This window comes from Mercenaria mercenaria, chromosome 15 (assembly GCF_021730395.1).
Source record: "Mercenaria mercenaria strain notata chromosome 15, MADL_Memer_1, whole genome shotgun sequence".
NCBI lineage: Eukaryota > Metazoa > Mollusca > Bivalvia > Venerida > Veneridae > Mercenaria > Mercenaria mercenaria.
In genome coordinates, this window is record NC_069375.1 from 36,114,206 (window position 1) to 36,138,203 (window position 23,998).

A 23,998-nucleotide genomic window follows, 5' to 3' on the forward strand; every position below is an offset into this window, starting at 1 on the left:
GATTGTTTGCAGCTTAAATTGCATTTTCACAACAAGTTATTAATGTCTTCAGCTAAAATCTGAGAATAAAATGAACAAATCAGTCTTTAGATTAAGCAAACTGACATTTTTAAATGATTTTTTAGGGGACAGGGACTTGAATCTTTAATTTTTTGGACATGCCGTTGGCTACACAAATCCAAAGGCTAGTCAAAATAGACAATTCACGGTGAACACTCACATTACAAAAGAAGATGAAAATTGAAACCATGCAAAGTTGATGTTGTTGATATGCGCATCTAACTGTTTGTCCCGCCTTTTCCGTAACAAAGGTTTTCCTTGATTCCTCTTTATTTACAAGGAAAAACATTTATATCGTTCGTCATTCTTAAGAATTTTGAGGGTGATAATAGAATAGGAATATTTCTTTAATTTTCAAAATAACTTGAAAAGCTTTGAATGTATCGTAAAAATACGATTTTGATTGGCGTATTTTCCATTGTAATTCGAGCCATTTTTGACGTCATTAAGAAAATTTTCGATTTATTTATTCAACTTCCAGGATACCTTAGTTGACGAAAAACAACATTCACATGCAAACGCATTATAAAGTTTTTGTCCCGAAATTGTGATTTTGCTTGCTTTTTAAAACAGTGAAAATACCTTTGGACATAACATTGGCATTACTAAAGATATTAAAAATTAATAATTATCCAATAACCATCCCTCGGAGACCTAAAGACTGATGCAAAGCATATGTCGGATCTTGCCACAGTTCACGAGAACCTTTGTTACGGATTAGGTTGATCAAACAATAGCTTACTAGTATCATTTCTGCGACATATAATTTCGAAATGTCATCACAATGTGACGAAAAACAAATAACCTTTACGTTATCTAAGTTATTTTGGTTAATGTTTATGTCTGAGACAAATTCGAGCAAAAACGTTATATCGTTAAATTGGAAACTTACTTCTGTAATGGTCGAATCCCTTGGCGTGCTGAAGTCCCACCAATGGTTCCCTATGAGTGTGATTATGGAGGTGACACTCCCTGTTCAAGTTGTCAATGTCAAATGATTTACATTCAAATTCTATCTCCATCACACAGCTTGATGCGCAGATCTCAACGGTGGCGTTTTCAACAACTTTTTGTGGGATTGCTTTCAGGTAGGTCTCCGGAATCCGGCGATAAAGAGACTGGAATTCGACGCCTTTGGCTATATAAATACAAAAGTAATAATATATATTATGATAATACCATACATAACACTAGCAATCAAAGCGATACAAAGTACGCCAAGGCCGGAAAAAAATGTACATTGAATATTTGACCTCAAGAACTTTATAATAAGTGGGTACTATACAAGCATATTCTAAGACAAAAATTATTATTATATTGATAATTTTGCAACAAACATACTAAAAATGAAATAATGAAATTTAAATGGTCTTTTAGTGCGTTATTACAAATTCATTTATCATCAAGTTTTAAATAAGCCCTTTGTGCATAGTATCAGTATCTCCCAGCCGGCTAGTGTAGTATTGATTCAAACTTGAAAAATAAAAACATGTTCTAAAGGTACGTCATTTATCTGTAAGTATCTATTTACAACCTATATCATTGGCATGAAATTCATCCAAGATGTACCATATATCTTTCAAACATCACAAAAGTAAACAGTAGTTATATTAAACGCAAACACCAACAAATATTAGTAATCTATATTTAACTTAATATAAAAACGAACTTTTTCTCAACATAAATAATTACATTGCCTGATTCATACCTTTTCCATTGGCGATTGCTTACAAAAGGATTTAAATATCACGATACTTAATCAATCAAAATTCCACAACAGGTTAGACCTGCTAGAATTATTCATTCATATTACATTTCAAAATATGTTACCAGTAATCTATTGTTTTTTCTTTTGTTTTATTTTTTATGTGATATTTCCTCATACCTGGCGTCATAATTATTCTAATTTCAGGCGAAAGCGATTCGCATGTTCTCTGTATTAAACATGAAGACAAATGAAAAAGGTGACTTTTTATATTTTGTAAGACAGCATTTTTAAATTATCGACGGAAAAACATTTTTTTTTTAAATAAGTAAAGCATATGGTAGGTTTTTACAATTACCTGATAACGTTTGTCACTTTTTAGTTATTACTTAGTGTCATATATACATGGTTTACTAAAACCCCTTAAAATGGTAAGTTTGCTAGACACTATCTGGTTTGAACTCCCAGTTCCTTTTATATAGAATACTGGCCATTCAAAGGCAATGTCCATAATATATGAGCAGCAGCATGAGGAAACCAACACAGTGCATTTGCGACCAGCATGGATCCAGACCATGCTGTTCGCTAATAGTTTCCCTAATTGCAATAGGCTTTGAAAGCGAACAGCATGACTCCTGACCAGACTGCACGGATGCGCAGGCTGGTCTGAATCCATGCTGGTCGCAAATGCACTATGTTGGTTTTCTCATGGTGCGGCTCAATTATTGTAGTTTGTGTGCTCCATTCCATAATGTTATGTATGTCGTCTAGTATGTGAATATTCTTTACATTGCTTTAATTATACTGAAAATATATGATTTAGAAGTACCCCCGTCTGATTCTTATTTCTACTATAGTAGCCAGTGTTGTCAATGCGATTCTACTTTAAGACTTACTTATTCATTTTGGTAATTAAATATTTCATTAACGTCCATGTTCTTGTCCTAGTCAATAGGCTATATTGTGCATTATTGAATGAAACATTTTTACAAACTTTCTATTTGTGTAAAGATCGAGAATGGCCATCTTTCACTGAAATATTTCAGCTTTAGATATTTTCTTCAAATACATAAAACTGATCAAATGTATTTAACTTTTTCATATAGGGCTACTTTTATAATTCAAGGTCATGCAGTAACAATTGATTGTTAAAAAACAGCAAGTTTTTAAGTGGTAGTACACATTTATACTGTGTTTATCTATACATGTATACAGTGTGTCCTATTTTAAACCTAATGCTTAACACTGTTAATACACATAAACATGTTAATGTTTGGTTTACACAAACAATATGAAGCTGTTGTATTAAATTTTTATCATATATACCTTTAACGAGTATTGGACAACGTATATACCATTCTGTTGACAGTATAATCATGGCAAAGGGTAAAAACAATGTCATGGAATAAGTTAAATTTGTTAACTAGACAGTTCTGTGATAATGAGAGTTGACAGTAACTGAAGCTAATTCAGTTCTAGAGACAAAGGTGAGAAGATCATCACATTTCGGTTTGTTAAAGCCGTGACTTTAAGACTATTATAAAGCCGGTCTAAGGAATGATTTGATGATCTCCCTCCATCATTTACGTAAGCGTTTAGACTAAATTTCATATATTATTTGGGAAAACTCACACCACACAACTTAGCTAACATTACAAAACTACATTTGTATTCCTTTATTGGCAGCAAATACGCTGTCCCAGTTACAGCAATACTGACATGCAACAGAAACAATGAACATGTGTTCTCATTACGTACTTAAAAAAGTAGTCCTCCATTTCAAGATTGTTCTAAAATAATGCTCCAGCTTTTCTTTCGGTGCAAAACATATTTTAGCTGAGCATGTTTCATTTTCTTTGAACCAATTAGTATGATTTCGTGCTGATACCTTACTATAATAGTTGTTTTTTTAGAGATTTTAAGTAATACACGCTTGAAATAAACATAATGCTTAGTAAAAACACACAACACATGTCTCATTACTTTTTGAAGCAATAACGATGGAAAATCCTTGGCTAATTAGACTGTTACATTGTCTTTGATTATCAAGAATGTATTATGTTATATCAGATTGAAATGATTGAAGTTCAAATAGCGTTAAAAGCTTTATGATTAAAGAGAGCCTTTGAATCATTTCCCGGGAATATTGTAATGTCATATTGGCTTAAAGAGAAATTAATATGAACAAAATATGGTTATCTAAAATACACATTAATTTGGAAACGCATTTGAAAACAGACTTCTAAACTGTTTTGTAAATTAAACCGCACGAAACAAATATAAAACAATGTGTCCGTGTGAAATTTTGATATAATATGATTTCATTTGAAAGATAAGAAAACGGAGACAAAGATCCTAAAGTGATAGAAGCGTTCCAAAGAAGGACAAATATCAAACAGGGGATGCCACGTTCCAAAAACACAGCTTCTCCTAAACGAAATCCACAGCACACAGATGTGCACACTTCTAACATTAACAATCACATACAAAGCAAACACACGAGAACAAAACAAACAATTAAAGGAATAAAGTGGGGCACCGCCTTGGAACGGTCAGTGGCAAAACCACCACTGGGGAGCTTTAACCGGTTTATGGTGCGCACCCAACCTCACTCTTAACCCCACCATGTTCAAGAATCACGGGACAGAGTAAATAAAAGTAATCAAGACCGCAGCCCCATTAAAGCGTAACTCTTCAGTAAATCAGATCTAGCACCACACTCGGATAGTGGCACTTACCACACTGGAGAATTTAAACCAGTCCATTGAGCGCAAATTATAAATTTTTACTCTTAATTTACTCCTAATCCCAACCATGTTCTAAATAACAATTGCATCCGCTAAGTGAATCCCGAACTAATCTAATGGTAATAAAATGCTTGATACGTAAATTACAGGAATGTTCATATAAATTTACGTAAAATGGAAACCAAATGAACCGTCATTATACACAAAGTCATGCATTAATTGATTTGCAGAATGCAGATCAATAAATGAACATGACTGAAGGCCCGACGTATCAGATCCAAAATCAAATACGAAAGCCGCTCAGTCTTAGTAAGTCTTCAAGCCGGTGTGCTAGGGGGCGTGGGCAGTGTTGCATTTTCCATTTCTGTTCATGAACAGACTCAATCAAACCGAGCCTCTGCTTTGTTCGCGATGCTTCCGAGGGATCTACTTTTCAGATTATATTCACAACTCTTCCAGCTGTTCAGCCAGATACATTTAAAGATGCGTTGATTGAGAACGTTAAGCAAGACACCAGTTTTTGTAAAACCTTAGAACCATTACGTTAATAAGTAGAAAACATTTTTTTTTCTTTTCTTGTAGTGTCTGAAATGCCATGCATGTGATGTTAAATAATTACATTCTTTTATATAATATATAATTATTATATAGTCCTGACCTTGTCCAGTTGCTCCATGCTATACCTGTCTCCTTCAGTGCGGCAAATGAGCCTACGACATTTCTGGGACATATGCCCCAGAGGTATAAAATTAAAGTTTTAAGGGCAAGATGTAATTTGATTTAAGGATTGATAAGTCTTCTCAAGTTCACAATAATCAATACGAAATCAGTAAAGGATGTTACAGAACTGTCTTTTACAGGAAATATTATGTGATAAAATGATTCTGAGAAAAGCTATTATTTAAAGGAACTTAACGAACTGTTACATCGAAAAGATAATAACCACAAAAAAACTCTACATTACATGATACTGAATTGACGCCGACGATAAAAATGAAATGATCTTTTTCTGTTTGCATTATTGAGAAATAATGATATCGTTTACGTACAAGTAATTTGTAAATGTTTAACGAATTTTCATCTTTTATATGCTCGTAGATAAACTATTTATTTTATGGTTTCTTAAAAGTTCTTCAAAATATTTTTCGAAAATAGATATAACTACTAAGGAATCGTTACGATATAGCTACATTTTTGCAGGGCTTTAATAGTTCAAAACTATGCAAATGTTTGCCAGACTTTCTCTCCAATTATGTTCAGAGGTTATGATTGAAATCATGATGTGATCACAATCGCAATTTTAAATCGCTAATAAGGGGTATTTCATTATATGATTCATTACAGCTAAATATGTACCTCATTGGGGTTTATAGTAACACCGTATTACACTCGACGTATGATTTCAACGTTTTTCTTTACTTGGCAATACAAAACGGGATTGTTCATGTACTTTACACTATAATGCTTATAGAAATACATGTACTATTCAGTTACTCAATTGCATGATGCAATTATCTCTACGTCAAAAATCCAGTATAAAAATATTTTTGTACAACACGTGTACATTGCAAAGAAAATAAAATTGGCAAAATAAGTTTAATTATCAAAAAGAAATTTTGTAACATTAACGAATGCAAAAATTTTAGATTTCATTTTCATTTATCATTGCAACAGCGAACCTGTAAGATTTAACAGCCAACACATTTTAGAAAGGTAAATTTTGTCAGTGCCATACATAGTTTGGTCAATTTCATACAGACATCTAGTTCTATGTATTTAATCCTATGTTAAATGCAGCTTCTATGCAGTCAAGTATTGGGTGTACGCTTTTACAAATAATGTTGTATAAAGTTTAAAACGGAATAAAGAACATAAAAGTTTCAGCTAATGTTCTTTTCTGTAGGTTTTAAGTAGGAAATGAACTAGTGTAACAACAAACGATATTTACAAATTGCATCAAAATCAACGCAATAGAAACTTTGTCCTCGTGTCTGTCTATTACTCCGTTAGATTTTAGATATTCCTAGAAATACACCATCTGTGGCAGCTGCTTATTCATTATTCATTCAAGTTCATTACAACTCGGAAGTACTTTATTACGTATGGACTATTTAATGATAAGATACATTAAGATAAGTAATGTTCAGTATCAAAATGAAAAGCATGTCTAATTCGTATAAAATAACTTTTTTTAATGTTCTAGATGAAGACACACCTTTTTATTATGAAATATATATGGTGTTGTTGTACTTACTTGTCGCATTCCTACAGAAGAAAACGTTTCATTTGGATAAAAATGATGAAAATTTAAAAGAACACATAGATTACTTTATCTATGAAGCTTCATAAGCAAATAACCTCACTCTTCAATTTTCTAAATTGGTATTTTTTTTTTATTTCAGTTATTTAACAGCAGCAGGTGTTTCTACACTTATTTCATCCATTTGTCTCCTAACAGGGATCATTTAAATGCAGTAATGATACAGAACTGAAACTTTATATAAAAAGATATGGTGTAGTTGTAGTTAACTGTCGCATTTCAAATAAAAGACGAAAACGATAAATACAAAGAAAACGATGAATATTTTAAAGAACGCTTAGATTACACATTCGAAAGTTATTTTATGTAGATAACCCATCCCTTAAAAGGTGTTAAAACCAATAAATAAACGAGAATTTGTTGTGCACTTGGTTTACCCCTTTGGCGATACAGAGAATCTCATGAAAGTGCTAATATAATTAGGGAGCAGAATTGGCAATGTTGAATTTCATTGCGTGTGTCGGTCAAATGCACAAACTTGCATTCTTTATTCCACTCAAATGAAATATTATGTAACAGCATAAACACACATTCTTTCTGGAATTAAGACAACTAATATTTTTCTCTGTTTATCGCACATCTATATCTACATACTTCTCACAAGTATGGTTATGATAAGGAGGAGCTAGTCTGGAAAACAATATGTTAGTTTATAATAATTCGGTAAACAGCTAAAACCAATTATGTTTAAAAGACTGAATAGGTCCAACGTTAAAAAAACTATTAAGGTTTAAAAGACTGATTGGCCACAAAGTTATAAACATGTCGGTTAAAAGACATTGAACAGCATAATATGTTCTAAAAGAATAAAAGCGTGGAGAGTCTGATGGCTATAGAAGGTGACAGCTACCCTGCCAAAGAAGACATTTAGGCCGGGGCTAGAGTGATTGAATATATATGTGAAAATATTAGGGTCTGAATGCTTTCGAGCCCTACTTTGCTGTAAAATTCACGTTCAGTAGTTGTTGTTAATTTACTGTATGAAAAGGCATATTTACAAAACTTTCTGATCAATTACACGTAACAAATCTTCAAGCACAGAGGTTTATATTTTTGACAACTTAAAAGGACGACCAGTATATCGTTGAAATTCAATATACTTTTAAAATTATGTTGTTAATAGCAGATAACATTTCTGTAAAATTGCTTCCAAGCATATTTTGAAAAAGTCACTTAAATACAAATATATTTATGAAACAATAATAATGAAACGAAGTTATAACATTTTTGATTAGTTAAATTGATTTTCATACTGTAAATTTACAAGCCAATAAGTTTTTACGTTATTATTCTAAAAAGGTATTCGGTCCCTTGAAAATACAATTACTTCATGTGCGTTTTTGGAAATTGGATGATTTCGTCAAATAAACGAAATAAGTTTAGAAAATGAAATTTATTTCATAATGAAAATATTTTTTTTTTTTCGTAATGCTATATTGTAATATACTACATATGCACTTCTAAAAGGTACCTTTGCTACAAGTACTTTGCTGCTTTCTGTACAAACTATATCAAGTGTTGCATAAGTATGGATTATATCTACAGGGGAAAATACACATAAGGGATAGAAATATATTTTAACGTGTACAAAACGTGTGCAAACATATCCTTTTACTGCTTTATGTCTAGAAACAATCATAAACACCTGGAACAATTTTCACTGTTTGGTATAACGTTTTCTTTAATCAATTTTAATTTAATACCTTTTAATAAAAGTACGATTATCGAGTATTCTTTTAACAATATTTTCAATGGAAAGTAAATATCTCAATTGTATATCTTTTCTTATACTCTCTCAAGTAGACAATTTCCATCTACTAGTATTGTAAATGTAGTTCTATACACTTTATATATTTATCATCCCTACATGTCTGGAAATATCAACATTTCTGGTCAATATGTATTGACAAATTAAATGACCCCAGCAGTCCGAGTGAGTAGTTATATATTACTCAAAATGAAAATCCAGTAACGTCCCAAAGGCAAATTGATTGGCATAAGTATAAATTGGCGACGCCAATACAAACATGGAAAATGCTATCCATAATCAGTGTCTTTTGGCTAAAAGAAGAAAGAAATTTGTACATGGTATACGTAATTTTATCGTTCGCATCAGTATACATCCTCAACTTATGCAATATCAATTAATCAGTATGAACATAGCCCCAGCGTCGACCAGCTATGGTGCATATTTTATATAATAATATCAATGCTTAACAAGAGGTTAATTAGGAATCAACTTTAGTAACCGCTAATTTTAACTATTCTGTCAAGTAAGAAGTCATTTAGAATATGTATTGATAAATAAAAATGTAAGACGGCTTAAATTCTATTACATCATTCCAAGTTAAGCTTCATTTTAGATCATTTTCAGAACATCCCAATGGCTTCGTAAAGTCGATATTTTTGTATAGTAAACATTAAGGATATACTGTCACTTTTGACTAAAGTAAAATAGTTTTTTTGTTGGCGAATATCAATTAAAAGGATTGAATGATCATTTTTGTTTTGTTTAACTACGCTGATAAAACAATTCAAGTTAGTTTGTTCTATTGAAAATGTGCCACAAGCAAACCAAATGAATTTGCCGACAAAATATACTATTTCCTTTCGTTATTATAGTAGAAACTCATTTCTTGGACATTACACTTTACCTCACTCTCATCCTTGTTTTACACATCAGGTTTGCTTGTGCTGTACACATCAGTATTGCAATGAACTTTGACAACATTTCAATTTTTTCATGAATATTGAATAACGATATAACATGACAAGTCTACCTCTCCCATCCCCCAGACCACTAAGATGCCAATATAATCATGGCAGATCGTCTGCCAGTCTTATTACAGAACAGGTGAAGTCATTCAATGAATAGTAAAACAAAGTATCATTATCTGTAGTGTTCTTTGTGAAATCACAATTCTAGGAAAAATAGACACTAGGCAATAAAATCTGTAAGAAGATCCTTTGGAAGCAAAGAATGCAACCAAGAAGAATAATAACAGACTCGGTTTGACTGAGTCTGTTTGTGAGAGGTAATGAAATGTGCAACACCTCTCACGCAGTTCTTGAAAAAATGTTTTACTATACAAAATTTGGTTTTGTGAAGTTTGCATTGAACGAACTTGTAAAGCAAGTCAAAAATTATTTGGTGACCGTGTTCTTTCGGTTTCTTTGGTTTTCGTCGATTAACTCTTTACGAGGAAGTTTTTGAACGTTTGAATGACAAAGAAAACAGCAGGTCTTAAAACTTCAAATTGGAATTATTCTCAAGCATAAACATTGAAACAATATTATCCCTAATGTGGTAAAAGACAGACAATGTGCTCATCAAACAGTATTGATCTAATGTTTGAAATTAAGTAAGTGCAGGTAATAGTCAGTTTTAAAAGATTTACTCATTTGTTGCACCTCCTCTTTCTGAACCAAAGCAGACCTACACAAAATTTTATTAAACTCTAGAGATATATTTCAAATGAGCTTTTGTAGTAATTCAACTTGATTAGATTACAATGAAATTATTGTTCCTGTGCATTGAGTTTCATTTTTATTAATATGACATTGTTGGCATCTATCAGTCTATTAGTAAGACTTTAAAATCAATTCAATGATTAAACAAATAATATTTCTGGATGAAAAGCAAACACATTATATCGCAATCCATTTTCTCATTACATAATTTACTTTTCCAATTAAGAATAAACCCAAGGGATCACCTAGCCATATAAATAGCAAAGAGTTGTTGAAACATTAACGATCACGATTCCATGGCTAAATATATCCAGAAATCTTGACTGGTTACCAATGATGCATAATGATTTGACTGAAGGTTTATTTGAAGTCAGGTTGATCTAGCCCAAGCTTTCCATTTATCTTTCCCGTGTGAATTCGGACGTTATATGTGAATTAATGCGAAATCAATTTGCATGAGAAATCTGGATGTCTTAACACATATTATTACATATAAACGTCAGCAGAAGCAAAATGTTACATATAAAAGCTATGTATGTTTATCTAAAAGTACAAATCAAGCAAACCAATATCGAAAATACGTTAGAACATTTAAAAAAATCCTTTATATATAATCTGATATTAAAAATGGTTAAAGTGTTTCCTTCTATTGATTTTAGTCATGGAAAAATCGGTCAAGGATATTGTTTGTAATGAACCTATAATTGTGTTTACAGGCTGTACTTTAAAACATTTCTGGTAAAAATAGAGTTAATCAACAAAGTCTGGATTCAGTGAACCTTTGTTTAGGATGAAAACTGGAGAACAAGGTGACATTATTTCATTTTCCCGTAGTGTCTCGAATGCCAAACATTTGACATTGAGTAACTATGTTTAGTAATATTCAGATAATCTGACTTGCATAATTCTATTATATTTTATAACCTTATTATATAGTCTAGACATATACGACCTTGTTTTTGCGATGCTTACTTTTAGCTGGGTGGCAAATGCCAATCCTGTGCAACGGAAATACATTTCAAAATTAAAAAAGAAACATATGTAAATCTTTTACCAATTACAAAAGTACTAAGCAATACGAAAACGTTTAGGGGCAAGATGTAACTTAAGTTAGCAATAATCAATACGGAATTGGTAAATGATGTCTTGAACCGTCTTTTGCAGGAAATATCATGTGATAAAATGACTCTTAACCACATGAAAATGAATCAACTATCTTTACTTGATACCGATATAAATTAATGTTAAAATGACATTCATTTCTTTTCTATTTACGTTTACGTGGCAATGCAATCTGACTAAAGTACATCTTCTATTACGCTACGCATAGGATCTGATAACGACCTATTCATAGCCTCGTTCTGACGACCCTTTCGCTAGCCAATCAGAGCCTATCTTACAACATCTTGCAAATCTACCTGTAGCCTTGACTTTTGATATTTACAATTCTTATGTCGTAATGTATCAGATAGCCGGCTAGCTCAGTCGGTAGGCCACTTGCTTTGTAAGCGAGGGGTCCCGGGTTCGAGACCTAGAATGACTGCACATTTTCTTACTCTTTGACATTCGAACAAGTCGTCTGATTGGATAAAATAAAAATAGCAATACTGGAAATCCAAAATATACAGAAGACGAATGTGAATGGGTCGTTCTCAGATCTTCGTTTAGAAGATCAAGTACTTTAGTCAGATTGCGTGGCAATGTGTATTCCTTTGAGAAATAATACATTAAAGAACCATGTTTTGATATATTTGAACACAATCTTTAGAGGCTATACGCCTGCGGAATATTGTCACAAGTAGAATCTCAAAAGACACTTCAACAGTTGTTTAAAGAACATTTTACTGAATAATATATTTGTTTAAAAACAAACATATGCTCAGTAAATTCTCATCTTTATAGGTTTCATCACTTTTAGACGTTTTCTATACTTGCATAAGCTTGAGTCGTGTTATCTACTTCATTTGGTCAAACTATTGTTACTTTATTACCATTTCCACCTCTTTATTCTTTCAGTATCATCGTGGCAAGTGACAAGAAACTATACTGTAGGTTATTGGTATGAAAGTAAAACGTTTTCATGACTTCATTATTAATTAATGGCCATGTCGCAGAGCTCTAACTTAATTAGAGAATGTTTTACGTAAATATATGCTTCAAATTACTATTACTCATATTGGTGTAAGGTTCGAACCACTTGTTTTGCTTTTTTATGGTAACGATATCGTTGTATGGTAATCATGTCGCTTTTATGTTGCTGACTGAATTAAATGTTATTGTATTGATGCACAGTTGTATTTGTATTTAGTAATACATTCTTGAATATAACTGATCGAGAACATACAGTATATTGAAAAAGAGATTCTTAACTGAAATTTTAATATCTATTAGACATTGAACACCTTAAACCATTATTACAAATGAATGGGCTGATAATCATTTACACGTTTTTCAAAGTGAGACACAGTTGACCCCTCTGTTAGCAATAGGGTATAACAGATACTATAAACCTTTACCGCTTTGTTCTAATAACATCGATATGCCGTACAACTAAACTGCATTTTGTCTCGAGGGGCTTCTCTTATTACCGATCATAATTGTGTCACATAATCTAATATATTGTGAAAACATATATCAATTTCGATGTTTTCATACACAGGGCGAGTTAAAAATGCTATTTCTAAACATTTTGTTAATGTTTTTATACTTGTTCTTTTAAAACTAAAGTGTAAAATTGTAAATTAAATTCTGTTAATGTAACACTATCAGCGATTTTTATCCACTTCAAAATGGAAATATTTAACGATCGAGTCCACGAAGAATTATCGCTTCTTGTAATATCATCATCAGTAAGACCAAAATACTAAGGCTAAACAAATGTTATTCAATGAGATACAAATAAAAATTCCGGATGTAAGGAAAACCCCTTTAAACCAAAGGCTTTCGGACAGGACATACATTTCAGTTTTATATCTCGGGTCATTATAGTGAAACGTGGAGCCTTTTATATTATATATAAATAAACCACAGGTAGAGAAAATAGGTAAAGCTTTGGCTTCAATAAATTTCCTCAATTGTATTTTATTCATGTAAAAGTACTTTGCAAAGTAAATTCAGAATATAGTAAAACAAATACATAAACAGGGAGTGTTTTAAAATGTATATATAATGATGAATAATGTAGAGGTACAAGGTTCCAAAAAAGGAGCCAAAAGGAATAGCCATCTTTCAAGAACAAGAACAAAATCTAATAGCAGTGTACATACCTATGCGTAAAACCACGCATAGACACATACACAAAACATGTATATTATCGAAAAAATGTAGGGCACCAGCTTTGTAAGGTCAGTAAGTCCATTATTAATACATATATGTTCATATATAAGTTTATTTTTACCAATAAAAAACTAAAAACTAAGTGTTTCTTGTACTTTTTTCTTCCATAAATATCAATGATATTGATAGACTGAAACAGATGTTACTCTGTTATTGAACACTTTGCTCACAAATACGTCAAGTTGTATGAACTAAATTGAGGTTGTATCTATCGGGACCACTTAACACTGCTAACTATATTTTCGTATAAGATACACGAAACAATCATGCAAATACATGTCTTATTCGTAGTGAGAGAAAACTACTTACTGTATTTGTTCAATTTTAAAATGAATTGAAAATGTTTACTATATTATCCCTTAACTTTATTGCCCAACAAAAACTATCAGTTTCAACGGTCAGCTGAATTTGATATACACATCTGTGATACAGAAAACTTTTGTCAGAGCAAAGTTTGGTAATATTCTCACTCGCCCAAAAATGCGGCTTCAACGAGTTTATGTTTCAGCTGTTTTACATTTGTGTTCCCTACGTCACCCCTTTTTATAGTATACAAAAGGGAATTGAGTATCGAGTCAATACGATGTCTGCAAATGATAAGACATTAGTAAAAACTAATTAACTTTATATATTATCAGAAATAAGGCCACTGGATAATCACATATGCAAGTTAGCAAGAACTCGGAGTTACTTTATTAATGCCGACGACGATGCATTAGGTTTCTTGAATACAACATTGTACGGATTTATCTGTCATGTTTGAAAGGAAAATTAAGGTTAAAGGACCTTTAGCACACACAGAGAAAAAAACAAGCTTTTTAAAAACATTTTACATGTGAAGAAGACTCGTTTGTTACATTAACATTAACTTGTTACATTCAGATTTAAAGCAGAAAACGTTAAAAAAAGGTTGTCTAAGAGCGCTGATTTTTCCTAATTGTGCTTATTTTATGCAAATTGCCTCACACTTGAATGTGTTGAAATGATTAAAAAATGGAAGGGTGTTTTCGGAAACACTTCACTTACATGATTCATTTAAATGTTAACTTGGCAATTTTGATGTTTCCTTTTGTCTGACTCTCTAATGAAGAAACACTCAAATATATCATTTCGCGAATGCATGCACACATACTCTGTCTTGAATTTAGAAAAAAGTGATACTTAATTTTGGCCGATATTATATCTTCTAGTTTCTCGTAATGTTGTTATCAAAGAAGCATTACTTTAAAAAAAACTGGGTTTATTGTGTAATACACAATTCTTTTCGATCCAAAGACTAGACGGAACGGCAAAATATATTGAGTTCAATAAATTTGTAACAATGTCTTTGGTACTTCAAACAGGGGTATGAAAATACTGGGTGACATATCGGCTATGCAAAAGTATAAATGAGCCGCGCCATGAGAAAATCAACATAGTGGCTTTGCGACCAGCATGGATCCAGACCAGCCTGCGCATCCGCGCAGTCTGGTCAGGATCCATGCTGTTCGCTAATGGTTTCTCTAATAATAATAGTCTTTGAAAGCGAACAGCATGGATCCTGACCAGACTGCGCGGATGCGCAGGCTGGTCTGGATCCATGCTGGTCGCAAAGCCACTATGTTGGTTTTCCCATGGCGCGGCTCAAATATAGTTCTGTATGTGAGTCTGAAGTCTCTCGAGCCATAATATGATGTCATTGTTGATACAAAAGCAATACAATGTTTTATGTTTGTGGAAAATATGTAAAATGAAAATACCAAGACATATGAAGCGAAGGTATATTATAAAAAGGCCAATAAACGGATGGTTGTGCCTTCTAGCTTTAATGGCTAGCCTAGGCTCATAATTGCTTTTGAACTAAAGCTCTTGGGTAATTATAATACTGGGTGTGCAATTTTGGCAAGAAGACACGCTCAAGCCGTATAGTAACCTCTTGGTATTGACAAAGTGACCCCGACAGTACAAATGAGAAGTTATAAATTGCTCTAAACGAAATATCCATTAATGACCCAAAGGCATATACACTGGCATTAATGTAAATTGGTGGGGGTTATACAAACATGGAAAATACTTCTTACCTAATCAGTATCTAATTAAAGAAAGGCAATAAAGATATGCGTACACGGTTTGCATAGATTCTCACTGATATTGTCTTTAAACAACCTCGACCTAAGCAATGTCCGTGTGGGACGTTTTCTTGCTAACAGTGTTGGAGTCATGGAGTCAATTAAATTGTCGAATAATTAGTAAAGAAGTAGCCTGATCGACGAGTATCCGCAGTATTCAAGTCTATATTAATGTAATGTTGAAGCTCTTATTGCATCTTTGATTGTCTTGACCTGATATTTATATACTTAGTATCTCTATGATGTAGAATTCATCTCATCTCCAACATTAGCATTAGGATATCAGCTCTATGACCACTTTATACGAATCGTTTAATATCGTTATATAACTCATGGGATGTTCTTAATTTTCTTTAAATTTCGAAGTAGTAGTAAAGAAGCTTTTACAAGGTTCTGGAGTAGACCGTCTGACATTTGCTGTTAGAACTTTTCATAATGCAGTGATACCGAGAACATCTTTTGTGTTAAGTTTTTTTATGTATTCAAAAACTACCAGGAATGAAGAATTCTGATTCTTTGAAAGCATAGGACGCAGCCAAGAAAAAACTAACTGCAAAGTCGGTTTGGTTGAGTGTTGGAATGTAGAGTACCCCTATTGCCCACTAGCACCTGGTTAGGATGAGCTATTAACCCTATTATACACAAAGAAATGAATGAACTCCATGACCCAATATTACGAGGAAACTATATCAGTTAATTGCACAAACCTACTAAGTATGCTTACAGACGTGTGGCGGCTCTACCAAGTTGTTATCTGCCATTATCAACAATAATGCCAGAAGGGGACAAAATAAGGAACAAAAGTTAATCATGAACCAGTGATGACAACGCGCTTAAAATGGCAAGATGTATTTTGATTAATGGATTGATAACTCTACTTAAGTTTGCAATTATCAATGCGAAATTGGTAATCAATATTTCTCTGATATGTCTCTTGCAGGAATTATCACGAAATAAAATGAATGTAAGAAGTGGTATTACTTAAAAGAACTTAATGAACTGTTCTATATTGCAACGATAATCACCATAATATCAGTTTAAAAACTATATTGACAAAAATGTTAACTTGCACTTTTCTTATTCATTGAAACAAAATCCGTTCCTAAAATACGTGTACCTTTTCATTGATGTTTTCTCGCAAACATTTAAAATGTTTATAGATTGTTTTTTAAAGGATTTCTTTAAATATTTCTTTTAAAATATTCAAGCAATTAATAATGTGTCGATATAAAGACAAATTATGATAAGGCATATGACCGTTTATGACTACTTTGAAATAAAAAAACACACGTGTACAAAACAAATGCCAATAAATCAGAAAAAAAAATCATGCAAAACTTTGGAAGAAATGTTCAGTACTTTGGAAATGATTGAACTGACAAATCTAACATAAAGAAATAAAAAGGCTCTTCTGTGGTATGTCATAGTCATAGTAAACCATAAAACAAGCATACCGGTAGTAGGATTTGAATGTCTTTAAAGATGTACCCTACGGGAATCAGACGTAATCTGGCATTATATTCAAATGTTAATTTAAAAAACTCCTAATTAAAATTCAAATACTCTACACATTCTAATTAAATGAGACAATTTGCTCGTTAAAAGATATTTCGCATTTGAAACAAATTTCATAACAAAATAATATAATAAAGAGAGTAAAAAATGTCCATTTGTTATAAAGGTACATTTCTGACAGAATTAAATGTGTAAGTTGACTCATTTTTTAAAATAAAACTTGATGTTATTTTCTGTTGTGGATACAGTAAATAATTAGTTTGAATAAAAGAATGAAACTTTCTTGACTCCCGAATGTACATCAATAGACATACTGCAAACGTACGGCTTACTGTGAAAGCATTTACTTTCGTAGGCATTAAACGATGACATTGTGTCTTAATTTCAGACTGAATACATATGTATACACTCGTATAACTATACATTTTATATAATTCAATAATGTATACACTCGTATTGCTATACATTTCATATAATTCAATAAACACTAGTTTGGACGTAGCTACTATAACTACAGTTTAATGCACAATAGTATGGATTTCTTTGCTCCGGTAACATCAATATGCTGAAAAACTAAATTGCATTTGGTCTCAAGGGACTACTTAATGAATCTATTGCACTGCTAAAAATGAAAACAACCTAATATATTGTTTAAACATATTACACTTATTTTTGCTTTTTGAGTAGCCGAGATTTGTTTGCGAATCTGCGAATCCATTTAAGAGGATATATTTTTTTTATATATTAATGATAACCAAATTGTAAAAACGGACTGCCAAAAAGTCAACTTTGTCAAATGTTTTATTTGCAGGTTATTGTCAAATAATTACTTTACTGCTCTATCATTGCCAGTATGAGCCAAGTTTACAGCAGTTTAAGCTTATTGTAATAGTGAATGACTTTCATAGCCTAGCAATAATCTATAAAAAAGTGAAAACATATTATTAAATGTGACGTGAGTAATTAAGAATTAAATGCTATTTTATATGTTGCGATTCTTTGATGATTTGCAAGATGTCCAAATGTGAAGTATATCCGTATATTGTCTTACACATCGTTTACCGTTTTTATTTTTAAAGTGTCCTCTGTAAACCACGTTTGAACCTATGCAGTGTGCCGAATCACATGATCGCGCTACGTCATTTTGTTCCCAATACAGGCTCGAAAGTGAAAGTGGAAAGGTAAACAAAAATTATAAATCATGGTGTAAGTTTTTTTATTCAATACATGTATATTGTGTTAATACTTTGCACATGACTCGAAACCTTTTTGAAAGTGCTACCCCCGGTACTACGAATTCCCCACCAAAACCTTCTCGTTTTAACGCTATTCCTGTTCAACCACTTTCGACATTGTGCGCTCTGAGGTGTTCTCACTGCAAGTCAATTGAACAAGAATAGCGTTTTGTTTACCTTTCCACTTTCACTTTCGAGCTCAAAATGACGTAGCGCGATCACGTGATTGGGCACACTGCTATACATTAATAATAGAAGAGTGCTAAATAAGCGTGATTTAATAATACTACTAATAAAAAAAGTATATATCAGAAGGTATTCTGAAGGGACCACCATCTCTTGGCATATTTTCGACTTTTTGTAACAATCATCTGTGGAAAGATTGCTTCATGTGGAGACAATTAACTGTCCTATAAACAATATAAATCGGTTGCTGAGCTCATATAACACACGTTTATTATTCAATGGACGTACAAACATACCCCACGTAATAAGAGTAATATACTACAACATTAAATTTAGATTATCATTTAAAGTAAATTGCGATAATAGCCAATGCTGAACATGTATATACTATATTTAGTATTAGGCTAATGCATGTGTCCATAATAAAAAGACTGAAGGAAGACCTAAATGTTGACCTTTTCATTTAAAAAAACGAAAAACTAATAGAGGTATTTTTGTTCTCCATTATTCTTGCCTAATGATCTATGGTATTGATAGGCTGAAACAGATGTTATGCTGCTATTTGCCACTTCGCTCCAAAATACTCTAAGTTGTCGAAACAAAATTACAGTTATGTCTATCGGGACCACCTAATGAATTTATTACACGCTGCTAACTCTGGTCTCTTGTACAAAAATCGAAAAAAGACCAGCATATATAAATTAGATATCTGGCCAGTCGGATCTGAACAATTTGAATTGTATTTTTCTATGAAATGTTCACTTGTAAACTTAATGAGATCTTAATGAATATAGGTCGAATTCGAACTTGAACTTCATATTTCACTACTTTACTATGGGAGTTAAGGGTTTAAGGGAGCGGTTATTGGTTTAAAGGGGTGGGGTTCAAAAGCTATCCATGTTTTTCCCAAAACTGATTGGACACGCACGCTATTCTTCAATATTTCATTTTATATTTTATAACGAATACTTACACTTCTTATCTTTATGCATATTTAGACATTGTCAGTACTTTCTGCTTTATTCTTTTCTGTGAAAATAAAGAATAAAGATGTTTGGACCAAAAGTTCGAGTGCTTGCTCCTACGCCTAGGTAACTTTAATACGGCTAAATAAGGTCAACTATATTTGATACACACATCCTGGATATGTTTGCATCATACATACAAAAATATACTTCTAACGAAACTGTAGCTTTGGCATTGCTAGCCTAGACTGTTTTACATCTTTTGTTTTACCTTTGATATTTAATTTGTACGGAATAAGTAATGGAAAATGGTTCGATTCATTCCTATAGGAATCATGCTTAAGGCCAAAACAAAGGATGTCAGCAGACTACCTCAAAAGCGCGAAATATAACGTTATTCTCTTAGTCTATACATATTTTGTCAGCTGCTATTATTTATTTATTTATTTATTTATTTATTTATTTATCTATATATATATATATTTATGGCAAAACTTGGGAATTGTTTCACTAACCATGGGATATTCAAGAAAAATAGATGTTAACTGTATAGAGCGATTTGTAGCAAAAATACAGTTGGTTATATTTCACCCAAAAGCATATGTAACAAAGGAAGAAAACGCAAAATACATCGAAAGAGATGAAAATTTGACATACCGCTTTTATTTTACATAATTAAGCCCATTTTATAAAAATAGCCTAACGCTTAAAAGTGCTAAAACCGATTAAAAATGAGGGTTTTGTTTGTGCACATGATCCACCAATTTGTCTCGAAATAGGGTTTTATTTATGCGTATATGTCTAACAAAATTGGCAAGTTTGATGCTTCTATTTGTCTGACTGTCAAATGTTCAAACTTGTATTACTTTTATTACACTCAAATATACCACTTTACGAGTGCATAAACGTATACTTTGTCTGGAATTAAGACAAAATGTCAGTTTTTATTCGGCTTCTTTATTGCAGATAATAACTTCATATGTCTCGTCTTTCATGTTTCGTCATTTTTTAAGTCCACATAAAACATTGTTTTTGACGACATGTATAAACTTTACTATTTAACAATTTCTGTTCTCGATCCAAAGACTGACACCAATGCAAAAATCATTCATTTATTATAATATCTTTGCACTATGTGTATAAAACTACTTATCAAGACTTGTGAACAATTAACATAAATTCGGTCTTGTATATATTTATGATTAGGCCTAAAAATTCTTTGTTTCCGGTAACATGCTAAAAAAAATTAGGGTAGGTATGTCGGTAATTTTTTTTTTTTGGATTTTTTTATTAACCTAAAGTGAGACTTTTCGGAAAATATTTTTGTGTCAAAATATGAATACAAATAAGGGGGTTGTGTCATTAAAGCATCAGTTAGTTGATTTCTAACATCACTGACCATGTTTAAAGCATTCTTCACGTGAGGAAGCCATCCAGCTGGCTTACGGAAGGTCGGTGGTTCTACCCAGGTGCCCGCTCGTGATGAAATAGTGCACGGAGGGGCACCTGGGGTCTTCCTCCACCATTAAAGCTGGAAAGTCGCCATATGACCTAAAATTGTGTCGGTGCGACGTTAAACCCAACAAAATAAATAAATAAATGTTTAAAGCATAAAAAGTGCAGTTTTGCAACTTTTTGTTAAAAAGTTGAAAAATATTTTCTCCAAGGTCAAAAAAAAACATTTAGGTCTGGCCAAAAACTTAGGGTAGATCGGGATACCGGAAACAAACAATTTTTTACGCCTTATGTGTTGTTTCCTAGTTCAATATTATTATAAAACGTTAGCACATCAATTGTGCCATGGGAAAACCAACATAGTGGGTGTGAGACCAGCATGGATCCAGACCAGCCTGCGCATCCGCGCAGTCTGGTCAGGCTCCATGCTGTTCGCTTTTAAAGCCTATTGGAATTGGAGAAACTGTTAGCGAACAGCATGGATCCTGACCAGACTGCGCGGATGCGCAGGCTGGTCTGGATCCATGCTGGTCGCACACCCACTATGTTGGTTTTCCCATGGCACGGCTCAATTTACTAGCAAACACAAAGGAATAGTGAACCATAATACTTTCATCTGCTATGTTACTTATATGAAATACAGCAGGAACTTTTGCTCAAATGATACCAGTGGCATTCATTTATAAAACCCACGCACGCTCCCATTTTCAGTTTTACCAATAATAATGACCTATTACATTACATAATAGGAAATATTTTACTGAATATCTAAAGGCCAATTTCAATGCAATCAAAATATGGTATCAGAAAATGTCAAATATAATCAACACTTTATAAGTCAATTCAGAACTTTAAAACTGCGTTTAGGACGGAACCATTTTTATCTACATCCATTAAGTCCTTTTTCAGAAATTTTCTTCACAAAATGATAGATAATTTTCAAGAAATCTTTCGAAGAGTGATTACAGTCAGACGGTGCAATTTACTTATCCTGCAATTATTTACGTAACTAAGGAACGTGGTAATTATCTTTGGGATATTATAGTTCATTAGATTGCTTTCAAATGAAAGCATTTTTATGATCATTCTGTCTGATGATATTTCCTGCCAAAGACAACTTTGTCATATCGTTTACCAATTTACTATTGATTTTTGCGACCTGATGAACAGTTAGTTGTATTAAATGAAGTCCAGTTATACAAGTCATTAATGATGCTTCTTTGATGTTGTGCAGTTTTGCAGAAGATTTACATTTTACTGGGAAGCACTTTGCAAACAAGCTTTGTTTGTTTACAAATTCACTTGCATTAAATTCTATATGTCCCATTTCAAGCTATCTTTGAAGTATAGATCCATGGAGTAAAGTTACAAATGTATCGAGAAGAAGGTTTCAATACAATAGTGTTAATAGAAAGGCTGTTTGTTAAATATTTGTTTAAATGGCGCTCTTTTTTTTCATAATGGTTATATTTCTTGAATAGTCTATATTAACAGAGAATTTTTATAATACAAACTTAAGCGGTTATATTATTTAAATAATTAGTTTAGAAAATGAGATGTAGTAACACATATAAAGTGGTAATATACATTTGTTAGATTACTCTGGCCAAATATGTGTTCCATAAAAAATGTTACAGTCTTCTTTTTGTTAAATAATCTACTCTACATTAAATTTTTATGATGTTTTTACCGTTATAAATATATGTAATCTTTAATCTCAGTTATATTCTTATAATAGATATGAGTTTCTTTGTTTCATATAAAAAAACGTTTATTTTTTTATTGTAGATTACATTTGTCTTTACTCAGTTTAACTAGGTGAATATAGAAGTTATTTCTCTTAATTAGTCTATTCAAAACTTCAGTGTGCTGTACGTTTAGCACCGTGTGTGTCGCCACGAAGAAACTTTGGTATTTATTATTTTATTTTATCAATGTCTCATCACATGTACAGCATATATTAACTCACATAGTAAAACAACAATGTACGAGTACAGAGCTATAAGAGACAGAATACATATATACATATTAACAATGTTCCAAATCTTTATATAAAACGCTGACTTAAAACATCACTCTTTGGTTGGCCGGATATAAATGAGACTGGATTATCAATCAACACGTTCAGTCAAACCGCGACAATTGCTCGACATGATTCAGTATTGTTTGGCGTCGAATTTGAAAATTGATGCCGATTTGTTTTTGTCAATCATGGTTTTGTCATCTGCTTGCTGAAACTGAAATCCTATCTACCGAGTTTATTGATAATCTTAGTGATTACAAGATATACATAAATTACTACATAAAACCTGTTTTCACCATTTGTTTTTACAAGTACTCACAATAGAAGTATGTTATTGATATTTCTAAACATTGCTGTAAATCTACTACTTTAAGAGGAATATCCTGAAAAAAGAAACACTTCACATTAGTTTCGTTTGCTTATTTGATGACATATCATATTTAGCCGACTATGTGTTCCGGAGAGATCTAAATGATGAATGGAAAACCGTTTTCTCCGCTAGCGAGGCGGTTATTTCTGCATATAGAATATGTTAATTGCATTTCAGCTTCCATGTTAAACACCATTTAATGAAAGATAACATCTTTCTGGAGTAGGCATTAATGATATAGCGTCTTCCGTCCACGATAGTAATATGTTGTTTTGAGTACACATTTTTTCCGCACTGGGTCAGTGAAAAGTGAAAGGAACTAAAGTTATATGAAATGACGGCTTGGTAAACAGTTGTCGTATATAATGTTAAGTTTGTCAACTAAAAAAACACTTAACCTCTCTTCTAGACGACGTATTATATTAAGTCTTCATTAATGGTAATCGAGAAACATACTAAAAAAAATAAACGAAAAAAGAGATGGTTTTAAATTATGTATTTT

At 32.2% G+C, this 23,998-nt stretch overlaps 1 protein-coding gene across 1 annotated transcript in view; it reads right to left on the bottom strand.

The window, feature by feature from the left end:
• LOC123554683 (uncharacterized) overlaps window positions 1–23,998 on the bottom strand; it is a 49,763-nt gene that overhangs the window by 20,717 nt on the left and 5,048 nt on the right. The window contains exon 2 of the mRNA XM_053525002.1: window positions 953–1,198. Within this exon, the coding sequence (XP_053380977.1) occupies window positions 953–1,198 (246 nt within the window). The remainder of the gene's footprint in view (window positions 1–952; window positions 1,199–23,998) is intronic.